Below are 26,651 nucleotides of genomic sequence, written 5' to 3'. Positions count from 1 at the left end.
AAATTCCGCTTTGCGATTATTCACTGCGGAATTTCACAAGCAAGTGGATTATGTTGCTACCCATTAAAGTCAATTGGTAGCAGCATATGGGAAATTCGCAATGGGAAAATCTTAAAGGGGTACTCCGGTGAAAACCTTTTTTCTTTTAAATCAACTAATGGCAGAAAGTTAAACATATTTGTAAATTACTTCTATTAAAAAATCTTAATCCTTCCAGTACTTATTAGCTGCTGAATGCTACAGAGGAAATTCCTTTCTTTTTGGAACACTGATGACATCACGAACACAGTGCTCTCTGCTGACATCTCTGTCCATTTTAGCAACCATGCATAGCAGATGTATGCTAAGGGTAGCATGGTGGCTCAGTGGTTAGCTCTGCTGCCTTGCAGTGCTGGGGACTTGGGTTCAAATCCCACTAAGGACAACAATAAATAAAGCATTATTATTATTATAATAACGACAGCAGAGAGAACTGTGCTCTTGATGTCATCAGCGAGCATTCCAAAAAGAAAAGAATTTCCTCTGTAGTATTCAGCAACTAATAAGTACAGGAAGGATTAAGATTTTTTAATATAAGTAATTTACAAATATGTTTAACTTTCTGCCACCAGTTGATTTATAAGAAAAAAGGTTTTCACCGGAGTACCCCTTTAAGCAGAATTACAGCTGTAAGAAATCCGATACGGATGCACTTTGTGTGACTCTACCCTAAAGCTGACCATACATTTTAGATCAGTGTTTCCCAACCAGGGGTGCCTCCAGGTGTTGCAAAACTACAACTCCCAGCATGCCGGGCAACACCTAGAGGCACCCTGGTTGTGAAATACTGTTTTAGGGTACGTTCACGCGGGCGGAATTTTTTTTCACGGGTTTTCCGCTGCGTATTTGAAAGGGGGCGGGCTCTTCTCGGCTGTCCGCTGCAGATTTTCTGCGGCTGAATTTACACTGCGGAAAATCTACTGGAAGCCCCATTGAAGTCAGTAGAGACTGCGGCGGATTTTCCAGAAGTGTATTCAAAAGGAATGAGCTATATAAAGGAAGGACTTAGGGTCTATTCACACATTCCACCTGAAATAAAAGCCCATACACTTCTATGGGTTTCCGCACTTCCGTTGACGGAATTCCGAATTTCAACGGGAGTGTGAATAGACCCTTATATTTCTCCTTCTTTTGGATCCACTTCTGACTTTGGCTCAAAAACTGCAGTGGCAGCGGTGTGAAAACCTAGCCTTAAGCCTTGTTCACATTACCGCCGGGCTTTGTTAGGTGGCGCTCCATCAGCAGTTCTGTCAAGTTTAGCGGAGAAAAAAACGGTGCAAACATTATTTCTTTCTCCGCTAATTTCCTGTAATATTACTGGGTCAAGTGAATGGGGACCGTCAGGATCCGGCAGTAGCTGTTTGCATCCGACCCTTGTCAGGGTCCGTTCGGCTCAAAAAAAAAAAAAAAATGGGCCAATCGGACCCTTAAAGGGGTACTCCCGTGGAAAACTTTTTTTTTTTTAAATCAACTGGTGCCAGAAAGTTAAACAGATTTGTAAATTACTTCTATTAAATAATCGTAATTTTTCCTGTACTTTTTAGGGTCTGTATACTACAGAGGAAATGGTTTTCTTTTTGGAACACAGAGCTCTCTGCTGAAATCACGAGCACAGTGCTCTCTGCTGACATCTCTGTCCATTTTAGGAACTGTCCAGAGCAGCATATGTTTGCTATGGGGATTTTCTCCTTCTCTGGACAGTTCTTAAAATGGACAGAGATGTCAGCAGAGAGCACTGTGCTCGTGATGTCAGCAGAGAACTCTGTGTTCCAAAAGGAAAATAATTTCCTCTGTAGTATTCAGCAGCTAATAAGTACGGGAAGGATTAAGATTTTTTTAATAGAAGTAATTTACAAATCTGTTTCACTTTCTGGCACCAGTTGATTTTAAATAAAAAGTTTTCCACGGGAGTACCCCTTTAATGGGTCGGATGCAAATGGCAGTATGAACCTAGCCTTAGAGGGAGACAGTTTCACACACACATATCTATAAATAAATATATTTATATTTAAAAAAAAAAAAAAAATATATATATATATATATATATATATCTATAAATCATTTATTTATTTTTATTTTTTATAAGTATCCAGCATATGCAGAAGTGATGGTGATGGCTGAAGGGAGGAAGATGATTCTAACTCTTCAAAGAAATGAGTGAGTATGACGTAGAGTTATAAAGTTAGGAATTCTAAAAAAACAAAAAACAAAAAAACTTTTTGTTGTTTAACCTGTTTATTGCCTGCAATATACTTCGGGCCCAGGCATACGCTATGAGAAATTCCAAATGGCGATTCCGTGTGAAGCAGGCGCTATGACCTTGTGGAAATGCGCTGTCCCTATTAACAGCAATGCAGTTCTGAGCTTTATTCCACCAAAAGAATGAGCTTGTTTTTGCCGCGGAAATTCGTCTATGTTCACAGTGCAGCGGAATCTCATTGAAGACAATAGGAGGCTGCTGCTCCGTAACCTCTGTCTAGGCGGATATTCCATAGTGTGCATTGGCCCTTATGATGTCAGCGGAACTATAAGGCTAGGTTCAGACTACGGAATTTCCGACAGAAATTCCGTTTTAAAATTTCCGTCCGGAATTCCGCTTGCTAAAAAGTACATGCGAGTCAATTGGATTTCCGTGCACCTGTTCATACTTTGGATTTTTTCACTCGGAATTTGCGTGCCTAATTTCCGCATGAAGAAAGGAGGTGCTCTTTCTTCAGATGGATTTCCGCCGCAGAATCCCATTGACTTCAATGGGACTCTCATTTCCCGGCGGATTTTTGTTCGAATGTGGAACGTAGGCAGATAGAAAGCGGATTACATGCGGAAAATCCGTACGGATTTGATTCAGAAATTTAAATATGATCAGCCCACTGGTTCTTGGACTAGCCCTCATTCTTCCTTTTAAATACGCCCCTTATCCAGTTTGCAGTCTACATTTTCCTTTTCGGTAAAGGAGTTGTGCTTTTTCTTGTGGCTTGGTGTTTGGCTTCCTTTCAGCTTTTTCTCCACACTAATTTAATTTAATGTCGGATCTTACTTCCCCAGCCAAACTTGAAAAAATTGACGGACCTGGATTGGGTCATGTGATCACATGGTCCAAAAGGGGCTGAACTTGGCTCTCAGTGCACTCCCACTGTTTTCTGCGTCGAATTTTAGCGAAAATTTAAGGCGGATTTGGTGGTGTCATTTCCGTTCGGAATAGCGGCAGATTACTCGCGGAAATGACAAAATTACTCATGCAACTGAAAACCGCCTTTGGAGGCGGAAAATAGTCGCAGAAAAATTTGCAGGCAGGCAGTCGGAAATTACGTAGTCTGAACCTAGCCTAACAGGGTCGTCCAGGATTGGAAAAACATCTCCATACCTGCCATTGTGGTATTGCAGAACAGCTCCTAATCAGAGTGAACTGCAGTACCACATACAGCCAGTAAACAGGGGTGGTGCTGTTTATGGAAGAAAGCAGCCATGTTTTTCTAACCCTATCTAACCCCTTTTTAAGACAGTATTCACTTTAGCGCATAGAACAAGGCAAGGCTGTGTCTTATTGGCGAGGAATCAAAGAAATTAGGCATCACATGGTATCAACTAAAAATGCAGTTTCCAAAATAAAATAAAAAAAGCATCTATTACTAACAGAGGGTCAACAACAACTCTGTGTTTCTAAGCCAATGGCCTCTACTATTACGGGGGCTCCACCACCCTGTTCCACCATGTATGATATTTTAATCTTGTTTTTGCCTCCCATTTACTTGATGTTGGTGGATGTGGTACTATTATTTGTGTGTACTGTATGCTGGTATTATAAATGCATACTATAAGATTTGGCAAATACTGTACTAAAGCCATCTCTGGTTTTAAAGGGGTATTCCGCCCCTAGACATCTTATCCCCTATCCAAAGGATAGGGGATAAGATGTCAGATCGCCGCGTTCCCGCTGCTGGGGACCCCCGGGATCCCCGCTGCGGCACCGCGCTCTCATTACAGCACAGAGCGAGCTCGCTCTGCACGTAATGATGGGCGGTACAGGGGCCAGAGCATCGTTACGTCACGGCTCCGCCCCTCGTGATGTCACGGCCCTCCCCTTTCAATACAAGTCTATGGGAGGGGGCTTGGCGGTCATCACGCCCCCTCCCATAAACTTGCATTAAGGGGACGGGCCGTGATGTCACGAGGGGCGGCGCCATGACGTCACGCTGCTCCGTCCCCCGTATCGCTCGTCATTACGCACAGAGCGAACTCGCTCTGTGCTGTAATGATAGCGCGGTGCCGCAGCGGGGATCCCGGGGGTCCCCAGCAGCGGGACCGCGGCGATCTGACATCTTATCCCCTATCCTTTGGATAGGGGATAAGATGTCTAGGGGCGGAATACCCCTTTAATACTGGGATATAATACACTGCTCAAATAAAATAAAGGGAACACTTAAACAACACAATGTAACTCCAAGTCAATGACACTTCTGTGAAATCCCACTGTCCACTCAGGAAGCAACACTGATTGACAATCAATTTCACATGCTGTTGTGCAAATGGAACAGACAACAGGTGAAAATTATAGGAGTGGTGACCACAGACCACTTCTCAGTTCCTATGCTTCCTGGCTGATGTTTTGGTCACTTTTGAATGCTGGCGGTGCTTTCCCTCTAGTGGTAGCATGAGACGGAGTTTACAACCCACACAAGTGGCTCAGGTAGTGCAGCTCATCCAGGATGGCACATCAATGCGAGCTGTGGTAAGAAGGTTTGCTGTGTCTGTCAGCGTAGTGTCCAGAGCATGGAGGCGCTACCAGGAGACAGGCCAGTACATCAGGAGACGTGCAGGAGGTCATAAGAGGGCAGCAACCCAGCAGCAGGACCGCTACCTCTGCCTTTGTGCAAGGAGGAGCAGGAAGAGCACTGCCAGAGCCCTGCAAAATGACCTCCAGCAGGCCACAAATGTGCATGTGTCCACTCAAAAGGTCAGATACAGACTCCATGAGGGTGGTATAAGGGCCCGACGTCCACAGGTGGGGGTTGTGCTTATATCCCAACACCGTGCAGGACTTTTGGCATTTGCCAGAGAACACCAAGATTGGCAAATTCGCCACTGGCGACGCTGTGGAGAATGTTCTGCTGCCTGCAACATCCTCCTGCATGACCAGTTTGGCGGTGGGTCAGTAATGGTGTGGGGTGGCATTTCTTTGGGGGGGCCGCACATTCCTCCATGTGCTTGCCAGAGGTAGCCTGACTGCCATTAGGTACCGAGATGAGATCCTCAGACCCCTTGTGAGACCATATGCTGGTGCGGTTGGCCCTGGGTTCCTCCTAATGCAAGAAAATGCTAGACCTCATGTGGCTGGAGTGTGTCAGCAGTTCCTGCAAGAGGAAGGCATTGATGCTATGGACTGGCCCGCCCGTTCCCCAGACCTGAATCCGATTGAGCACATCTGTGACGTCTCGCTCCATCCACCACAGACTGTCCAGGAGTTGGCGGATGCTTTAGTCCAGGTCTGGGAGGACATCCCTCAGGAGACCATCCTCCACCTCATCAGGAGCATGCCCAGGCATTGTAGGGAGATCATACGGGCACGTGGAGGCCACACACACTACTGAGCCTCATTATGACTTGTTTTAAGGACATTACATAAAGTTGGATCAGCCTGTAGTGGGGTTTTCCACTGTGATTTTGAGTGTGACTCCATATCCAGACCTCCATGGGTTGATAAATGTGATTTCCATTGATAATTTTTGGGTGATTTTGTTGTCAGCGCATTCAACTATGTAAAGACGAAAGTATTTCATACGATTAGTTCATTCATTCAGATCTAGGATGTGTTATCTTAGTGTTCTCTTTATTATTTTTGAGCAGTGCATTAGATCAGTGGGAACATGACTCCTGGAACCCCACGATCTGCTAATTGTCAAGGACATCCCCATAGGGTTTGTAGTGGATGTGCCTGGCAGTGCCGCTCTCTGCTGCTTTGTCCCCATTCAGTGCGACTGAGCTGCAATACCAGACACAACCACTACAAAACCTATGACGCTTTGCCTATTAAAGAAGCACTCTGCTTTTTTTTTTTCTTATGTACTGCATATTATTAAATAATAATGTAGAGGTTCTTGTGTATGCCTTGTGCTTACCTCTTTTTGCTGATGTAGCAGGTGTGCGTTTTCAGCCCCATACTGATTAGTATTTCCACACGCAAATTGTTTTCTAGTGCTGCCTACATCATTGTTTTCTTAACAGTGTGTCTTCAGCTGTTGCAAATCTACAACTCCCAGTATGCCCGGACAGCCAAATTGACACTTTATACATTCCTGCATTAACAATGTACATGATCCCTAGTGCTGCGAATACAGGCAGGGAATTGAAACGCACCGCAGCGACCAGATTGTACGTCTCCGGTGTGCAGTAAGTGAATTGATAACGCTTTATGGCTGGACGCTGCAGCATACATTACTCATCCAATAGTGATGTCAGAAGCCATCCTTCAATATGTTGTTCCTATAAGTGTCAGCGGCTGTCAGTCACCGACATAGACGTCTTCAGATCGTAAGAGCTTCCTGTCTCCTGTCATAAGAGTGAAATATCAGACTCTGTGTTCTGTTCCGGAGGACGCCTGGGATAAAAGAAAACCTCTGATCAATTTATTGAAAGCAATAAAAGGCCAGATCTGGTGACTCAGAGCAGATCTGTGTCCAGTGAAAATGATTCCATCTTATTGTTCCCTTGTGTATTTAAAGGGGTACTCTGGTGAAAATATTTTTTTTTTTTTTTTTAAATCAAGCTAAACAGATTTGTAAATTACTTCTATTAAAAAATCTTAATCCTTCCAGTACTTATTAACTGCTGAATACTACAGAGGAAATTCTTTTTGTTTTGGAACACTGCTGACATCACGAGCACAGTGCTCTCTGCTGACATCTCTGTCCAGTTTAAGAACTTTCCAGAGTAGGAGAAAATCCCCATAGCAAACATATGCTGCTCTGGACAGTTCCTAAAATGGACAGAGATGTCAGCAGAGAGCACTGTGCTTGTGATGTCAGCAGAGAGCTCTGTGTTCCAAAAAGAATAACATTTCCTCTGTAGTATTCAGCAGCTAATAAGTACTGGAAGGATTAAGATTTTTGTTTTATAGAAGTAATTTACAAATATGTTTCACTTTCTGGCACCAGTTAATTAAAAAAAAGTTTTCCACCAGAGTACCCCTTTAAGAGAGTGCCGTCCAACCAGGGTGCCTCCAGCTGTTGCAAAACTACACCCCCAGCATGCCCGGACAGCCTTCCAAAGGATAGGGGAAAGTTATAGATCGTGGGGAACCCCGCAGGAAGCTGCGACCGACACGCCCCCTCCATGTACCTCTATGGGATACATGGAGGGGGGGTGTCGGCCACTGCTCCGTGGCACACCCCCTTCCAGCAGACTACCGGGGCCCCATTCAGGAGATCACGGGGGTCCCGTTCCCCCCCCCCCCCCCGCCGATCTATAACCTATCCCCTATACTTTGGATAGGGGATAAGTTATCTTTCACTACACTTCTCTTTTAAGGGGAGCCTCCACTAGCCAGGAAAGGAGCAAATCTCCACAGTGAACCTCTCCTGCTCTGAACTGTTCCTGACCGGACAGTGGTGGCAGTAAAGAGCACTGTGGTCAGACTGGAAAGAACTACACAACTTCCTCTGGAGCATACAGCTGCTGATAAGTACTGGAAGGATTAAGATTTTTAAATAGAAGTAATTTACAAATCTGTATAACTTTCTGCCACCAGTTGATTTGAAAACATTTATTTTTCCTCTGGAGTACCCCCTTTAACAGATTCAGACAGCTCTGTACATTGTATAGTAGCCGTGCGGGGCTGCAGTAACCCAACATGACCACTACACAATGGACAATGCGGTCTGATCCTATTCTCTGTGTATATGGGCATCGGGGCTTTAGCATCCAGCTGATCAGCGGGGTTCTGGTTATTAGGGTAGGTTCGCGTTGCAAAACTACAACTCCCAAGGGATTGTTTTTGTCCCCTGTACATTTGTATATGACTTTTCTTTCTGGGGAAGTAGAAAACTAAAGGGGGGTCTGGATGATGAGGAAGGCCGCAGTGGTCTTCAACCTGCAGACCTCCAGAGGTTTCAAAACTACAACACCCAGCATAGCACCCGATAGCTGTCCGGGTATGCTGGGTGTTGTAGTTTTGAAACCTCTGGAGGTCCGCAGGTTGAAGACCACTGCGGCCTTCATCATCATCCAGACCCCCCTTTAGTTTTCTACTCCCCCAGAAAGAAAAGTCATATACAAATGTACAGGGGACAAAAACAATCCCTTGGGATTCAAGGAACAACATGGCCATTCCCCCCTTTTTTTTCTTTTCTTTTTATTAATGAATTAATTGAAATAATAATAATAATTATTATTATTTTATAATTATATACTTATTTTTAATTATTATTATCATTAGAGTTGAGCAAACTTACAGCAAATTTTCTCGTAGCGAACCTCGCAGCTCGGCTGTTGATTACTTTAGTCTGCATAAATTAGTTCAGCTTTCCAAGGGTTCTGGTTGCCTGGAAAAGTCCAGGATGACAGTCTTAGGTCTCCTAGGTCTGTATCCACCTTTTCCAGGCAACTGGAGCCCTTGGAAAGCTGAACTAATTTAAGCAGACTAAAGCAATCAACAGCCGAGCTGCGAGGTTCGCTACGAGCCAATTTGCTGTAAGTTCGCTCAACTCTAATAATAATAATTAAAAATAAGTATACAATAATTATTAAATAATAATAATAAAAGTAATAATTATTATTATTATTTTAATTAATTAATTAAAAATAAAAAAAAGGGGGGATTGTCCATGCTATTCCTTGGATCCCGAACTGTAAGTTCGCTCAACTCTAATCATCATTTTTATTACATTAGGCCAGTGTTTTCCAAACAGTGTGTCTCCAGCTGTTGCAAAACTACAACTCCATCTAATCATCGTTTTTATTACATTAGGCCAGTGTTTTCCAAACAGTGTGTCTCCAGCTGTTGTAAAACTACAACTCCATCTAATCATCGTTTTTATTACATTAGGCCAGTGTTTTCCAAACAGTGTGTCTCCAGCTGTTGCAAAACTACAACTCCATCTAATCATCATTTTTATTACATTAGGCCAGTGTTTTCCAAACAGTGTGTCTCCAGCTGTTGCAAAACTACAACTCCATCTAATCATCGTTTTTATTACATTAGGCCAGTGTTTTCCAAACAGTGTGTCTCCAGCTGTTGCAAAACTACAACTCCATCTAATCATCATTTTTATTACATTAGGCCAGTGTTTTCCAAACAGTGTGTCTCCAGCTGTTGCAAAACTACAACTCCATCTAATCATAATTTTTATTACATTAGGCCAGTGTTTTCCAAACAGTGTGTCTCCAGCTGTTGCAAAACTACAACTCCCAGCATGCCCGGACAGCCTTTGGCTGTCCGGGCATGCTGGGAGTTGTAGTTTTGCCACAACTAGAGACACACACACACTGTTTGGAAAAACACTGCATTAGGCCCTGCCAAAAAATACATTCAGTGCTGGGAAGTAAATCCATTAAGAGATAAGATTCACTTCATTCACGAAAATCCCTGGCTCCTCCGTTCGCGCTCCCCGTCACCATTAAAGAAAAGCATATATAATGTTATACCAGGCTGCAAGCTGTGACCTCAGGAGACATCCACGTGCCCTTGTCTGGTTTGAGTTATGAGATCATCGCGGTGACATCACGCGGGTATCGGCGCTGACCCCTCTCACACTGATCTCATTGTGCCATAGATTCCGCAGCCCCAGCATTAAGGGCTTTTAGCCAGAATATTCCCCTCTGACATCCATCATGCTTTTAGCTTAATGAAACCTGTACGCCTTACCCCCCCCTTCCTTTCAGCCTAGGAGGAGAGGACGGCAGGCCTGCTCCATGACAATCTCTAATGACATTATCTTTCTCAGGCTTCTGAGATACGAGTCTGGAAGGAAGAAAGTGAAATAAAAAAAATCCAATGAGTAAGCGAAACGTCTGGAAGACGAAAACTGATTATTCAACAAGCGCCAGAACGTATGCCAAGCCTAATTACATTTTATTGATACAATGTATCAACTCGATGACATCCTATATTAATACTGAATCTACAATATGCATTCATTGATCGAGGCCGTTCATTGGGAAACTCTTCTGTAGACGCCAAGCGTCCATTAATTCACGACGGTCACGTGCGGTTTGCCTCCCGATACCTGGCGACAGTCCAATCTGGGGTTCCCTGCAATCAGCTATTAGCATGGGATATTGGTGTCGACCCTGCTGCATATAGCTCTAAATCAGTGGTCTCCAAGCTGTGGACCCCCAGATGTTGCACAACTAAAACTCCCAGCATGCTTGGACTGCACCCTAAAATGTGGTAGGAGTCCCATCTGGGGTTCCCTGCGATGAGCTATTGGCATGGGATATCGGCAGGGGTCAAGTCCTGGGAAAAAAAAGTGTAGGAACTCACCCAAGATTTCCACTTAAAGGGTTACTCCGCTCCCCAGCGTCCGCAACATTGAGTTCCGGGCACTGTGTGCGGGCTTCCGTGTTCACGCTCGCCCCCCTCGTGACATCACGCCCAGTCATGTGACATCGCGTCCCGCACCCTCAATGCAAATCTATGGGAGGGGGCATGATGGCCATTGAGTCCCCTTTCCATAGACTTGCATTGAGGGGGCATGGCCGAGACGTCACAAGCCTCTGCCCCCTTCGCCAGTCATTTGGCACAGAGCGAAGTTCACTCCGTGCACCGGATGTCTGGGGTGCTGCAGCTGAGATCGCGGGGGTCCCCAGTGGCGGGACCCTGCGGTCAGACATCTTATCTAGAGGCGGAGTCCCCCTTTAAGATGTCTAGGGGCGGAGTACCCCTTAAAGGGCTGATCCTGCAGGACTCCTGCTAATAGGAACTGCATTCCTGCTGTGGAGAAAGTGCAGGAACTCTGTTCCCAGGAGTTCCTGCAGGACTTGAGCCCTGGATATCGGTGTACACCCTGCAGTATATAGCTCTAAATCAGTGGTCTCCAAGCTGTGGACCCCCAAGCTGTGCACAACTACAACTCCCAGCATGCTTGGACAGAAAACGGCATTGACGTAGAGCAGTATTTCACAACTAGTGTATCTCCAGCTGTTGCAAAACTGCAACTCCCAATATGCTGAAGGCACCCTGGCTGGGAAATACTACTCTACTTCAATGCAGTTGGCTGTCCGGGCATGCTGGGAGTTGTATTTTCTCTACAGCTGGAGGCACACTGGTTGGGAAACACTGACTTGGACTCCAAACTGTGGACCTCCAGAGGATGCAAAACTACAACTACCAGCATGCCTGGACAGCCAACAGCACTGACTTAGAGCAGTATTTCCCAAACAGTGTGCCCCCAGCTCCCTGCCAAAGGTTTTTCAGGGACTGCTGGGATTAGTAGATTTGCAACAGCTGGAGGCACACTGGTTGGGTAAACACTGACTTAGAACCTTGGTGGAGATTCATCAAAACTTGTGCAAAGGAAAAGTTGACTAGTTGCCCATAGCAACCAATCAATTGTTATTTCATTTTTGAAAAGGCCTTTGAAAAATGAAAGAAGCGATCTGATTGGTTGTTAGGGGTAACTGGGCAACTTTTCCTCAGCACAAGTATTGGTGAATCTCCCCCTTGGTCCCTAAACTGTGGACCTCGAGATGTTACAAAACTACAACTACCAGCATGGCGGGGACAGCCAACGGCATTGACGTGGAGCAGTATTTCCCAACCAGTGTACCTCCAGCTATCGCAAAACCACAACTCTCAGCATGCTCAAAAAGCCAAAGACTTAGGAGGAGATTTATCAAAACAATGTCCAGAGGAAAAGTTGCTGAGTTGCCCATAGCAACCAATCAGATCGCTTCTTTCATTTTGCAGAGGCCTTGTTAAAAATGAAACAAGAGAGCTGATTGGTTGCTATGGGCAACTCAGCAACTTTTCCTCTGGACAGTTTTTGATAAATCTCCCCTTTTAGAGCTTTGGTCTCCAAACCGTGGACCTCTAGATGTTGCAAAACTAACACTCCCAAGGGCTGTCTTGGCATGCTAGGAGTTGTAGTTTTGCAACATCTGGAGGGCCAAAGTTTGGAGACCACTGACTTACAGAAAAGCCATTTATAGGGGCACTAGAGGGACAGTTTTATTCCTTCTGTAGTGTTTTCACCAATGACTCTGACCCAATTTCCAATGGGGATTATCAAGCAGAGCAGCCCACCTTATCTAAGGGTATGTTCACACTACGGAATTCCCGCGGAATTCTGTGGGCGGAATTCCGCGGTGTGAATTTAACATTAGTGTGAATGGAACTCCGCGAGACCCGTTCACACTGCGGAATTTCAGCGGCGGACAATTCCGCCGCTGAAATTGTTCCGCGCAAAGAAAGAACATGTTCACTTATTTGCGCGGAAGTCCGCGAGCACTGCATAGCCGTCAATGGTGACGGCTCAGTGCCGCGCGGTCCTACCGCCGCCGTCGGCTGCCAGGTTGAATCTCCGCTCGCGGAATTCTGCGAGGGGAGATTCCGTTCACACTCTGTAGTGTGAACATACCCATAAAGCTGACGGTATACCTGATTTCTCGTTTTTTTTGGGTAGGTAATTCACAGATACCCTATTAGTCCCAAATATCAGCCTACATACAAAAATTGAATGAAAACAAGAGACCTTGCATGGTTCTCTGCACTGACAGCAAGCAGAGATCTTGCAAATGGCTGCATTAATAAGGTTCATAGTATTACATGATAATGATTAACCCATATTGGCGTCAGACTGGAGATGTTTTTCCTAAAATTTCTGCATGAACTAGAAATCTTCTACTATGAATAAGCAGGTAGAGTAATCTGTTGTGCGCAGTCTTATGGGATTCTTCTTCTCTCTGGATGTCACAGGAGACAAGGCTGCCATGGCAGCAGATAAGGCTTCTCGCTTTTGTCAATGTCACAGATGCTGAGTGTAAAAGCATTTAACGGCTTTTCCAATAGGGTGTAGCTTGGGTGGGCTGCTGGGTGCCAGATGGAGGGGGGGGGGGGGGGGGGCATTGCCAAGTACCATATATACTCGAGTATAAGCCGAGTTTTTCAGCACGATTTTTCGTGATGAAAACGCCCCCCTCGGCTTATACTCGAGTGAACTCTCCACCTGTCAATCCCTTCTCAGTGGTCTTCAATCTGCGAACCTCCAGATGTTGCAAAACTACAACTCCCAGCATGCCCGGACAGCCATCGGCTGTCCGGGCATGCTGGGAGTTGTAGTTTTGAAACATCTGGAGGTCCGCAGGTTGAAGACCACTGCGGCCTTCGTGTTGCCTTGACGACGACGCACAGGGACGTCCGTGCGCAGCAGACGTCCCTGTGCGTCGTCGTCAAGGCAACGTCACTAGTCCGGGGCCGGGCCCAGAGCGGAGAAGAGGTGCCCCCCGGTGAAAATGGACAGCCCGGAACGACTAACCCTCCACACCGGACGGTCCCTGCAGCATAGATGGCCCGGACCAGCTCACCCTTCCTTCTTTCCGAGGGGAGATGAGTAGAAAACTAAAGGGGGGTCTGGATGATGACGAAGGAAGCAGTGGTCTTCAACCTGCGGACCTCCAGATGTCTCAAAACTACAACTCCCAGCATGCCCGGACAGCCGATGGCTGCCCGGGCATGCTGGGAGTTGTAGGTTTGAAACATCTGGAGGTCCGCAGGTCGAAGACCACTGATTGAAGGGATTGACAGGCGGTGATGATGAAGGGGGGGGGGGGTGATGATGACGGGGGTCTGGATGATGACAGGGGGGATGATGACGGGGTGATGATGATGATGGGGTGATGATGATGACGGGGTGATGATGATGACAGGGGTGATGATGATGACGGGGGTATTTCCCACCCTAGACTTATAGTCAAGTCAATAACTTTTCCTGGGTTTTTGGGGTGAAATTAGGGGCCTCGGCTTATATTCGGGTCGGCTTATACTCGAGTATATACGGTAGCTGCTCTGCCTCGGCCAGGATACCCAGGTATGGGGCTATCAATCTAAATCTGAAGAAAAGTTCAGCTCCAAATAGGGCATAGGTCGGGCATGTTTCCTCTCACCTTTATAAATACATGCATGCTTACCCAAGCTGATCATACATGTGTATAGGAGGAATAGCGTTTGGCCATAATTCTGATCAGTACAGCGGCTATAGGTGCACATAATTGAGGGTGATTGTCTTTTATTTTTTGTTAATTTATATATATATATATATATATATATATATATATATATATATATATACTGCTCAAAAAAATAAAGTGAACACTAAGAAAACACATCGTAGATCTGAATGAACTAATCGTATGAAATCCTTTCGTCTTTACATAGTTGAATGCGCTGACAACAAAATCACACAAAAATTATCAATGGAAATCAAATGTATTAACCCATGGAGGTCTGGATATGGAGTCACACTCAAAATCAAAGGGGAAAACCACACTACAGGCTGATCCAACTTTATGTAATGTCCTTAAAACAAGTCCCAATGAGGCTCAGTAGTGTGTGTGGCCTCCACGTGTCCGTATGACGCCTGGGCATGCTCCTACAACGCTTGGGCATGCTCCTGATGAGGTGGGGGATGGACAGAGGTGTCAGCAGAGAGCACTGTGGTCAGACAGGAAAGAATTCCAGAAAGAAATACAACTTCCTCTGGAACATACAGCAGCTGATAAGTACTGGAAGGATTAAGATTTTTAAATAGAAGTAATTTATAATCTTTTTAACTTTCTGGCACCGGATGATTTTTAAAAAAGTTTGTTTTCCACCAGAGTACCCCTTTAAATGTTCAGACAATAAAGGAGATACATCGTTTTGGATTAAAGGAGCTCAGAATGCAATCCATGACACCTGTAGTGCCACCACCCAAATTTACCATCTGTACCTGGGCCGATATGGCATGCCGTAGTTAAAGGGGTATTCCAGGAAAAAACTTTTTTTTTTTTTTTTTATAAATCAACTGGCTCCAGAAAGTTAAACAGATTTGTAAATTACTTCTATTAAAAAATCTTAATCCTTTCAGTACTTCTGAGCTTCTGAAGTTAAGGTTGTTCTTTTCTGTCTAAGTGCTCTCTGATGACACGTGTCTCGGGAACTGCCCAGTTTAGAAACAAATCCCCACAGTAAACCTCTTCTAAACTGGGCGGTTCCCGAGACACGTGTCATCAGAGAGCACTTAGACAGAAAAGAGCAACTTTAACTTCAGAAGCTCATAAGTACTGAAAGGATTAAGATTTTTTAATAGAAGTAATTTACAAATCTGTTTATCTTTCTGGAGCCAGTTGATATATAAAAACATTTTTTGTCTTGGAATACCCCTTTAAAGCCATCTGCGCCAAACCAAACCCCTCTCGTCACCTTTGTCTATTATAGTCAGGCGCTTTGACCTCTATTAAGTCGTTTTTTTGTTTCGATCACGTAACAACATGACATTATGGTTTATAGCTGCTGCGGTTCCAGTGGTCGCCCCCCCCCACCCCCCCTCTAGCCAAGATTTATTACAGTAACCGATATTTCCTCAGGGCCACCTTTAACACATTCATCACCGAGGGCTTACAAGGTCAAAGCTTTCCATTTGTGCTGGCTATCAGGTGTCTTCATTCATCACCGCGTATATTATTTACGTTTTTTCGTGTCTACTCTGCATCTTTGTGACATATAGTATCACATATTTCTTACTTTTGACCTTTTTTTTATTTTTTTGTTGCTTATGGTGTTAGCTAATTTATTTTTTTATTTTTATTTTTTTTACTCTTTTACATGGAAACCATCAGCAAGCTGGATAGATAAAAGGTCTGATTAACATGCATTAGTTGTCATAGTTGTATTAGTTAGTGTTTCTTAAAGGGGTACTCCACTGGAGAAATGTTTTTTTTTTTTTTAAATCAACTGGTGCCAAAAAGTTAAACAGATTTGTAAATTACTTCTATTAAAAAAAATGTCATTCTTCCAGTACTTATCAGCTGCTGTATGAGCCACAGGAAGTGCTTTTCTTTTTGAATTTCCTTTCTGTCTGACCACAGTGCTCTCTGCTGACACCCCTGTCCAAATCAGGAACTGTCCAGAGGAGGAGAGGTTTTCTATGGGGATTTGCTCCTACTCTGGACAGTCGGAGGTGTCAGCAGAAAGCACTGTGGTGAGACAGAAAGGAAATTCAAAAAGAAAAGAACTTCCTGTGGAGCATATAACAGCTGATAAGTACTGGAAGGATGAAGATTTTTAAATAGAAGTAATTTACAAATCTGTTTAACTTTCTGGCACCAGTTGATTTAGAAAAAAATGTTTTCCAGTGGAGTACCCCTTTAACCACGGTGCCCCCAGCTGTTACAAAACTACAACTCCTAGCATGCTCGGACAGCCTTTGGCTGTCCGGGCATGCTGGGAGTTGTAGTTTTGCAACAGCTTGAGGCCCCCTGGTTGGGAAATACTGCTTCAGTTCTGTCGGACAATGCAGTAATGACTTTGGGCACCTTTAGAGTCAGTGGGGCTGAGCTGCAATACTAGGTGCATCCTGCGAACAAGAGTGGCACTGTTTCCAGAAGAAGATAGTCATATTTTCCTGTCCAGCCCATCCTCCTCATAATTGTCCAGGAATCCTGGATCAGGGTGACCCCATGCATTTCGGAAGAACGGCATCTGTTTTCATATTATATCTGTAGCCTGTATTACACTGTAAATAGAATAAGGATTAACATTGGTTCATGATTAACTCTTTATTATAATGTTTTTTTTTTTTTTTACAGGCAACTTATTCATGTGAATTACAGACAGACCCACTACAGCACCGGTGACATTCCTATTGTACATACACCCAACATGACGGTAGGTGCTTTTTTTTACTTTAAGGGGTATTCCAGAAATTTATATATATATATATATATATATATATATATATATATATATACTGGCTGCAGAAAGTTAAACAGATTTGTAAATGACTTTTATAAAAAAAATCTTAATCCTTCCAATAATTATCAGCTGCTGAAGTTGATTTGTTGTTTTCTGTCTGGCAACAGTGCTCTCTGCTGACATCTCTGCTTGTCTCGGGAACTGCACAGAGTAGAAGAGGTTTGCTATGGGGATTTGCTTCTACTCTTGACAGTTCCCGAGACAGGTGTCATCAGAGAGCACTTAGACAGAAAGGAACAACTCAACTTCAGCAGCTCATAAGTACTGAAAGGATTAAGATTTTTTTAATAGAAGTAATTTACAAATCTGTTTAACTTTCTGGAGCCAGTTGATATATAAAAAATAGTTTTTTTCCTGGAACACCCCTTTAAATGTGTACTTGGGAGGAAAAACATTTTTTTCACAATTCAACCGGTGCGAGAAAGTTATACAGATTGGTAAATAACTTCTAATTAACATCTTAAGCGTTCCAGCACTTATCACTTCCTGTATGCTCCAGAGGAAGTTGTGTAGTTCTTTCCAGTCTGACCACAGTGCTCTCTGCTGCCACCTCTGTCCGTGTCAGGAACTGTCTGGAGCAGGAGATGTTTGCTATGGGGATTTGCTCCTGCCCTGGGCATTTCCTGACACGGACAGAGGTGGCAGCAAAGAGCACTGTGGTCAGACTGGAAATATCTACACAACTTCCACCAAGACATACAGCAGATGATAAGTACTGGAAGGATTAAGATTTCTAAATAGAAATCATTTACAAATCTGTGTAACTTTTTGGCATTGGTTGATTTAAAAACTTTTTTTCCTCCAAGGTACCCCTTTAAGTACCCCTTTAAGGGTAGTTTCACATGTAGCCCATCCTCAGCGGGTTTTCCGTAGCTAAAATTGAGCTTGCGGATTGACTAATGTGTAATTCTGCAAGTATCTTTCTGCAGTGGAAAAGCCGCAAGCGGATTATGTTGCTACCCATTGAAGTCAATGGGTTCCACTTGTGGATTTTCCGCTGCAGAACTTCGGCTTGTGAAATTCCACAGCAGATCTCCACCTGCAGGAAACCCTACGCGCGACACTACTCTAAAGGGGTATTACGATATCATAAGGCGTGGAATATCACTGGCATATGCTATTACTTTATGATCGATGGCTGGCCAGCCAATTTAAAGGGGTTATCCAGGAAAAAACTTTTTTTTTTTATATATATCAACAGGCTCCAGAAAGTTAAACAGATTTGTAAATTACTTAAAAAATCTTAATCCTTTCAGTACTTATGAGCTTCTGAAGTTAAGCTTGTTCTTTTCTGTCTAAGTGCTCTCTGATGACACCTGTCTCGAGAACCGCCCAGTTTAGAAGAGATTTGCTATGGGGATTTGCTTCTAAACTGGGCGGTTCCCGAGACACGTGTCATTAGAGAGCACTTAGACAGAAAAGAACAACCTTAACTTCAGAAGCTCATAAGTACTGAAAGGATTAAGATTTTTTAATAGAAGTAATTTACAAATCTGTTTAACTTTCTGGAGCCAGTTGATTTATATATATATAAAAAAGTTTTTTCCTGGATAACCCCTTTAAAGAAAGAAAGGGGATGCAGTACTGACTGAGAGATGGGGCCCCTTCACTGTCTTTTCCTGCATGGTGACGCTGGGTCGCCCGCTTTTCAGCACCGCTCCATTCAAGTGAATAGGACTCGCTGCAGGTCTCTGCACAATGAGTAGCCTTCACTCCACGCAGACGTTTTTCCTGTATTATGGGGATGGGGTATAAAATACTCCATCCATATGCATTGACGGTGGAATATCAGAAACCTAAAAACATGGCCTAATGGTGAGATGCAATTAAACCGTTTTCACAACGGAATTTTCTGCGTAGATAAAAATTGAGATATAGCAAACGAAACAAAACATGATGAAATCCTATGGTAGATTAGATACGATCAGAAGAACACAGCCGCTATGGTCACATTTGTTTTTGAGATAATTTTTTAGGGGGTTCCCATTGGCTTTTGACATAGACAAAAATTGATGACTTTTATTTCCCATAAATCACTAATCTGCGTTTATGTGCCGATACTTTGCTAAAATGTGGACGTCGCTTTCTCATCTGTTTCTCCCAGATAACCTACAATTCCTCTTCCTGTTTGGGAGTCTGGGAGGATCATTTTCCTGTTTCCTATAGAAATTGAAATGGACCAAAAAACAAGTTGTTATCCATGATTATCTGTGTTTCCAATGCTCCATCCAAAAAAAATGAAAACTGTCGAGCTTCCTATTGATATCGCTCATAGGGGTTCCTATAGACTTTGTTTCCTAATAAGAGTTAAACCTCTTATTAGGAAACAAAGTCTATTGGATCCCATACAGGAACTGTTTTTTATAAATACGTTTATCGGTTTAGGAGATGGTGTAGAAGTGACATATCCATGGGTGGTTCTGAGCACTTGTGTATTAGAGGTCAAGAGGGTGTAAGAGAACAAGCTGAAAAAGATAAAAAGTTGTTCAATTATATATTACTTACCTTATATTGATCCTTAAATACAGCCAGAGCTGCATTCACAATTCTGCCACTTGTTGTTGGAAGCATTCAACTACCCCCCCAATGCCGCCCGCTTCTCTCCCCCTGCCGGTCCTGAGTCCAACCACCGCCGCTGCCCCATTGCCTCCCCCATCCCCGGTTTTATAATTACCTGTTCCCGGGGTCCGCGCTACTTCTGGCTCCGGCAGCGTCCTGAGCTGTCACTGTGCGCACTGATGGTGACGTCGCATTGAGGACGTCACTCGTCATTGCGTCACGTTGAGGACGTCACTCGTCATTGCGCAGCACACAGCAATAGCGCAGGACACCGCAGGAGCCAGAAGTAGAACGGTCCTCAGGAACAGGTAATTATAAAACCGGGAATGGGGGAGGCAATGTGGCAGCGGCGGTCTCTGGACGATACCGATAATGTCCAAAATCATGAATATCGGTCGATAATATTGGCCAAACCGATAATCGGTCGATCCCTAGTCTATACCTATCTTATATGAAGGATAGCCTTATACCTATCCCTATCTTATATGAAGGATAGCCTTATGCCTATCCCTATCTTATATGAAGGATAGTCTTATGCCTATCCCTATCTTATATGAAGGATAGCCTTATTCCTATCTCTATCTTATATGAAGGATAGCCTTATACCTATCTCTATCTTATATGAAGGATAGCCTTATGCCTATCCCTATCTTATATGAAGGATAGCCTTATGCCTATCCCTATCTTATATGAAGGATAGCCTTATACCTATCCCTATCTTATATGAAGGATAGCCTTATTCCTATCTCTATCTTATATGAAGGATAGCCTTATGCCTATCTCTATCTTATATGAAGGATAGCCTTATACCTATCTCTATCTTATATGAAGGATAGCCTTATGCCTATCTCTATCTTATATGAAGAATAGCCTTATACCTATCCCTATCTTATATGAAGGATAGCCTTATACCTATCCCTATCTTATATGAAGGATAGCCTTATACCTCTCCCGATCTTATATGAAGGATAGACTTATGCTTATCCCATACATGCTTAAACTCCATCACTGTATTTGCAGTCACCACTTCTACAGGAAGACTATTCCATGCATCCACTACTCTCTCCGTAAAGTAATACATCCTCATATTACTGCAGAAACTTTCCCCTCTAATTTAAAACTATGTCCTCTTGTGGTAGTTTTTCTCCTATATAAATCTCTTCTCCTCCTTTACTGTGTTGATTCCTTTTATGTATTTAAAAGTCTCTATCATATCCCCTCTGTCTCTTCTTCCTTCCAAGCTATACATGTTAAGGTCCGTTAACCTCTGCAGTATAATACAGGATAAGTAATGTAATGTATGTACACAGTGACCTCACCAGCAGAATAGTGAGTGCAGCTCTGGAGTATAATACAGGATATAACAGGATAAGTAATGTAATGTATATACACAGTGACCTAACCAGCATAATAGTGAGTACAGCTCTGGAGTATAATACAGGATAGAACTCAGGATCAGTACAGGATAAGTAATGTATGTACACAGTGACCTCACCAGCAGAACAGTGAGTACAGCTCTGGAGTATAATACAGGATATAACTCAGGATCAGTACAGGATAAGTAATGTAATGTATGTACACAGTGACCTCACCAGCAGAATAGTGAGTACAGCTCTGGAGTATAATACAGGATATAACTCAGGATCAGTACAGGATAAGTAATGTAATGTATGTACACAGTGACCTCACCAGCAGAATAGTGAGTACAGCTCTGGAGTATAATACAGGATATAACTCAGGATCAGTACAGAATAAGTAATGTAATGTATGTACACAGTGACCTCACCAGCAGAATAGTGAGTACAGCTCTGGAGTATAATACAGGATATAACTCAGGATCAGTACAGGATAAGTAATGTATGTACACAGTGATCTCACCAGCAGAATAGTGAGTACAGCTCTGGAGTACAATACAGGATATAACTCAGGATCAGTACAGGATAAGTAATGTAATGTATGTACACAGTGACCTCACCAGCAGAATAGTGAGTACAGCTCTTTAGTATAATACAGGATATTACTCAGGATCAGTACAGGATAAGTAATGTAATGTATGTATACAGTGACCTCACCAGCAGAATAGTGAGTACAGCTCTGAAGTATAATACAGGATATAACTCAGGATCAGTACAGGATAAGTAATGTAATGTATGTACACAGTGACCTCACCAGCAGAATAGTGAGTACAGCTCTGGAGAGAGGGTGTGTTCTGCTGAGCTCCAGAGTTTCCCAGAGAAGCAGTGATTTTCTTCCACCCCTCCCCAGGTGTGTGGCAGACACCTGGGTAGGTTTTCCTGCTATGGAGCCCCGGGAAGCTGGGGCTTCATCTTGCACTCCCCGTTCTCGGCTGGCGGGGTGTGCAAAGGAAAATGCAACAGCCAGTAGTCAGGATGGGGTGAGGAGATCCACCAGGGTCCACAGCCATGTGGGGCCCCCTCCCCCGACCTCAGCTGGGAGCTGCAAAGCTTCCAGCAGAAGCTCATCCAGGCAGCGGAGTGGAAAGGCATCTGCATCTGTTTCCTCAGAACCCCAGCAATGGGGGGTAAAGGGGCCCAGAGAATCCCTGGCCAGCTTTGGGTCCAGAATCCAGGCCAAGATGGCTCAGTATGAACAGCTCGGCAAACAACTAAGAGGCCTCAGAGAGGAGCTGAAGTTTGCAAGTTACCAAGCAAACAATGCAGCAAAGACCAAGAGGGCAGCATTTTCCTCCAAGGTGAGAGCTCTGAAGAAACAGGTGGATGAGATTGTGAGGCTGAGATCAGACATTGTGGAGGGAGGTGGGATACTCAGCGAGAAACTTGTGAACAAGGATCGTTTCTCCGGCATGAAGGTCTCAGGACAAGTGAGTAACCAAGATGACTGCCAGAGTGAGGAGGAGGAGATGGAGGGAGGTGAGGAGGGGGATGTGAGTGAGGGGGATATGGATACTGGACCTGTGTGTACCACCACCACTGTTACCCCAGACCCCCCACTTACCCTCAGTGAGGACTATGTAAACCCGGCTCAGGTGGCCTTACCTCCCTCCAGTGATGATGATGATGATGATGATGACGGCAGTGACTGCAGTGATGGCAGCGGCTTGGCAGATGGGGGTCTCCTGCGGGCAATTGTTATGCAGGAGTCCCCCACCCGTCTGGAAAACTTTTCCTTTGGGGATGATTTGGGCCCAGAGGAGAAGGGAAAGAAGAAGAAAGGAAAGGGCAAGAAGAGGAAGAAGACACAAGGAGTTAAGTTTGTCTTTTCTCCCTTCCAGCAGCCTGGGTCGGCTGAAAAGTCGGTTCAGGGTGCTGGGTCCCCCAATCTGCCAGACCCCGTTTCTGTAGTGGAGCGGGGCCAGCATGGGGGATACAGTAGTGCACCCAAAATCGCCGCGGGTGCTATAGAAAAAAAAGGGCACCCTCCTGTGAGGGGGGAGGGTGTCCAGGCACCGGAAAATGGCGGCAGATTCACCCGTTCGGGGGGCGGTCCCCTGGTTAAAGTGGGCGGTACAGGTCCTGGCACTGCAGGGCACTCTCCTGTGAGGGGGGGGAGTGTCCGGGTGCCGGACCTTGTTGGTTCAGGGGGCGGTCCCCTAGATGGCGTGGTTGGTACTGGTTCTGGCGCCAGGGGGCACTCCACTATAAAGGGGGAGGTTCCCTGCACATCAGCTGTAGCGGGAGTTAGTCCGGAGGGACAGTCTTTTTGCGAGGGGGCGTGGCCACCCATGTCAGAGGCGGAGCCTGTGTCTGCACCCCAAGACACAGGAAGAAAGAACTATGCAGCACAAATCCTGAAACCGGCAACCCTTAAACATGAAGCAAAAGACCCAGCCAGCCCAGTCTGTAACACACCAAGGGAGAGTGAACGCAAGAATGAAAGTGAAAGGAAAAATGTGAATAAAAATGGTAATGTGCAGAATGTGAGTTATGGTGGTGTGCATGGGAGGAGTTGTAGTAGCAGTGTGGATGAGGGGGGTGCAAGCGGAGTGCAAGATAGGGGTGCAAGTAGTGTGCAAGAGAGGGGTACAAGAGGAGTGCAAGAGAGGGGTGCAAGAGGAGTGCAAGAGAGGGGTGCTAGTGAAATACAGGTAAGGAGTGGTAGTGGAATGGCAGAGAGAGGTGTTATGGCTGATGATTCTGTTAAGAGTAAGGGTCCAGGTTTGGCCTCTGGGTCAGTTCCTGGTTCGACTGCCCCCCCGGTAGTGACTGCTTCTCCCAGAAGCTATGCCAGCGTCACTGCCGGGGGATCAGGGGGATCCCCATCTCCGTCTGGCTCTGGGGGTCACTTGCAACAGCGCCTCCTGGAGGCTCTACGTAGAGGAGACAGGTCAATCCATGTAGAGGGGAGGGGTGAGGTTGACCTGTCTTTTTGGATAGAAAGACATGGCTTAGGCGCCTTCCGAGAACAAAATGGGGAGGTGGTCTGGTCCCTCCCGACATCCGGGCAGGAAAGTGGCCGTAGGAATGTGGTCCGTTTAGTGTGGAGGGGCGAAGATGCGTGTCCGCCTCGGGGTAAGGTGGTTGAGCTCCTCCTCCGGATGGAATTCAGGGCAAGTGACATCTTTGCCCTGATCCACCCCTATGGTACTTCCGAGTTTGACATTAGCTTTGTTCGGCCAGAGGGTTTGGAACTTTTCTGGTCGAATTATGAGGTGGTGAAAAGCGAGCCCGGCTGGCGGGATTTCACCGTAAAGGCGATATCCCGTCAGAATCTGGCCAAGAAAGTGACCGTTTTGACACGTAACGAGTCACTATCTTGCTATGACATTATGACCTGGCTTAGCCGATATGGGGATGTGACGGACATGCCAAAAAAAAAACTATGACGAACATGGGATCTGGTCTGGGGCCTGGACGTTTTCCGTCAAACTGAAGCGTTCAGGGAGCACTGTTGCCCACATCCCATCAGCTGCTTTCCTTGGGAGAGACAGAATCCAAGTTTTCTACCAGGGGCAGCCCAAGGTCTGTCACAGGTGCGGCAGCCCCACCCACTTTAGCGCAGCCTGTACCGTGCAGGTCTGTGCACTGTGCGGTGGGGTAGGTCATCTTGCCGCATCCTGTAGGCAGATCAGGTGTCATCTGTGTGGTGTCTTAGGACACCCTTTCAGCCGTTGTCCTAGCGCCTTTGCCCGTGCGACGGTCACCTTGGCTGGGGAGAGCAGTAATGTTGCCTCAGCTGGGGAGGGCACGAGTGCGGGTGAAGGTGCAACAGGGTCAGTGAAGAGGAAAAGTCCCGCCAAGCTGAGGCGGGAGGCTAATCGGAGAAGGAGCAGGGAACTGGAGAGTTCCCATGTGGCAGGGGTAGCTTCTGGCCCTGCTCCAGAGGTTAGTCCTGAAACTGCTGAGACCCTGGGGGAGAATGTGCTGGATGAGGAAATGGGGAGAATCTGTAAAGAAGAGGGCAGCAAGGCCAATCTTTCCGATTCCTCCCACTGTGAAAGTGTGGATGAGGAGGGTGAAGAGCGGCCAAAAAAGAAGGGCAGTAAAGGGAGAAAGAAGAGGTCGGAGCCCTCTAGTCCCCGTGCTGCAGACCAGGTCCCAAGCGGAAGCTTACCTGCCCCCCCTCTGATTGATCTGTCTAACCGGTTCTCTGTCCTTGAAGACATCTCCTCCCCCTCCTTGGAGGGGGGGGTCAGGGATGGGGTGCCTGAAGTGGGGGAGCCTCCAGGGGGAACTGGGCCCTGTCCTGATGGGGCAATTTCCTCAGGGGATGGGGCCAAATCGGAGCCAGGCGGAGATGGGGATTCTAAAATGGACCAGTCAGAGTCTAAAAAACGGTCCAAAGAGAAGGAAGCCTCCTCATCTGGGGATGAGGGGGTAAAGAAGAAACAAAAATGAGGGGGTTAGGGCCATCTATCTCAATCACCCATGATGGCGGCACTCACCCCATTGACGCTGGCATCTATTAACTGTGCCAGCATAAAGTCTGATACGGCTAGATTCGCAGCCTTTGATTTTCTCGGCCGTGTTGAAGCCGATATTTTGTATCTGCAGGAGACCAGGTTGTCAGATCTAGCCTCTCTGGTAAAAGCCAGGAGAGAGTGGAGGCGTGGCCCCTCCCACTGGTCTCTTGCGGCTGAGCCGTATAGTGGGGTGGCGGTCCTTTTTACCGCTCCTGTTGAATGCAGACGGGTTATTGAGTTAGAAATGGGGAGGTGCCTGATCTTAGATGTCCTCATGAAGGGGCAAGAGCTCCGGCTTATTAACATCTACGCCCCACAAACCAAGTGGGGACGAAAAGATCTCTTTATGAGGATTAAGCCCTTTCTTTTTACAAGCCGACAGGTGATCTTTGGAGGGGATTTCAATACTGTCACGAGATCCCAAGATAGGAGAGGCTCCAATGATCGGTTGGCTTATGATAGCATAGCCCTCAATAGTATAGTTAGGGAAGCTCGCCTAGAGGATGCCCACATCCGGAGCCCCTCAGGCCACGCGGGTTTCACCTATCATCGAGGTAGCTGCAGGTCTAGAATAGACAGGTTTTATTTGAAGGAGGAAGCTGTCTCTTCTGCAGTGTCCGTGGTTGAGGTGGAGTTCTCCGATCACTGTATGATTTTGTTTTCCTTGAATGTTTCAGAGACCCCTCGGATGGGTAAAGGTTATTGGAAGCTGAATTCGTCCCTCCTGGAGGAAGCGGAGATAAGACAGTCCTTTGAGGATTTTCTTCAGAGTCAGGTACCTTTACTGGGCCTATGTAGTAGTAAGTCAGAGTGGTGGGAGATGTTCAAGAAGCGGGTTGCGGGGTTCTTCCGCCAGCTCTCGAGCCTCAGGTCCCTGAATAGGTATCGCCTGTATCAGGGACTGAGGAGGAAACTCGAGCTTCTCGTCTCGACTGGAGGTAGCCGGGAGGATATCTCCAGAGTGAAGTCCTTGCTGATGAGGTGTCAGTACGATAGGCACGCATCTTTGGTTTTTGAGAGGGATTTCGGGAAGTACCGCTCGCCCGACCCTTACAGAAACTGTAAGATGTCAGTGAGTAGTAAAGTCATTTCAGGACTGATTGATAGTACAGGATCTCTGAATCGGTCCAGATCAGGGATCTTGGAGGTCGTCAGATCCTTCTACTCGCATCTCTTGGGAAGGAAGGATCTAGATCGAGACGGGATGTCGGCTTTCCTGGCTGAAAC

At 45.5% G+C, this 26,651-nt stretch overlaps 1 protein-coding gene across 3 annotated transcripts in view; it reads left to right on the top strand.

Moving 5' to 3' along the window:
* ADAM19 (ADAM metallopeptidase domain 19) overlaps positions 1–26,651 on the top strand; it is a 123,330-nt gene that overhangs the window by 24,490 nt on the left and 72,189 nt on the right. For 2 of the 3 annotated variants that reach the window (XM_056517351.1, XM_056517352.1), the window contains exons 3-4: positions 2,126–2,196; positions 16,819–16,897. In XM_056517351.1, the coding sequence (XP_056373326.1) occupies positions 2,126–2,196; positions 16,819–16,897 (150 nt within the window). Of the gene's footprint in view, positions 1–2,125; positions 2,197–12,249; positions 12,289–16,818; positions 16,898–26,651 lie in introns of those variants that run through there. The other variant, XM_056517353.1, reaches the window with a different exon arrangement.

The sequence above is a fragment of the Hyla sarda genome, chromosome 4 (assembly GCF_029499605.1).
Source record: "Hyla sarda isolate aHylSar1 chromosome 4, aHylSar1.hap1, whole genome shotgun sequence".
NCBI lineage: Eukaryota > Metazoa > Chordata > Amphibia > Anura > Hylidae > Hyla > Hyla sarda.
Note: the sequence above shows the minus strand (reverse complement) of the source record. Positions and strands in the feature narration are given on the sequence as shown.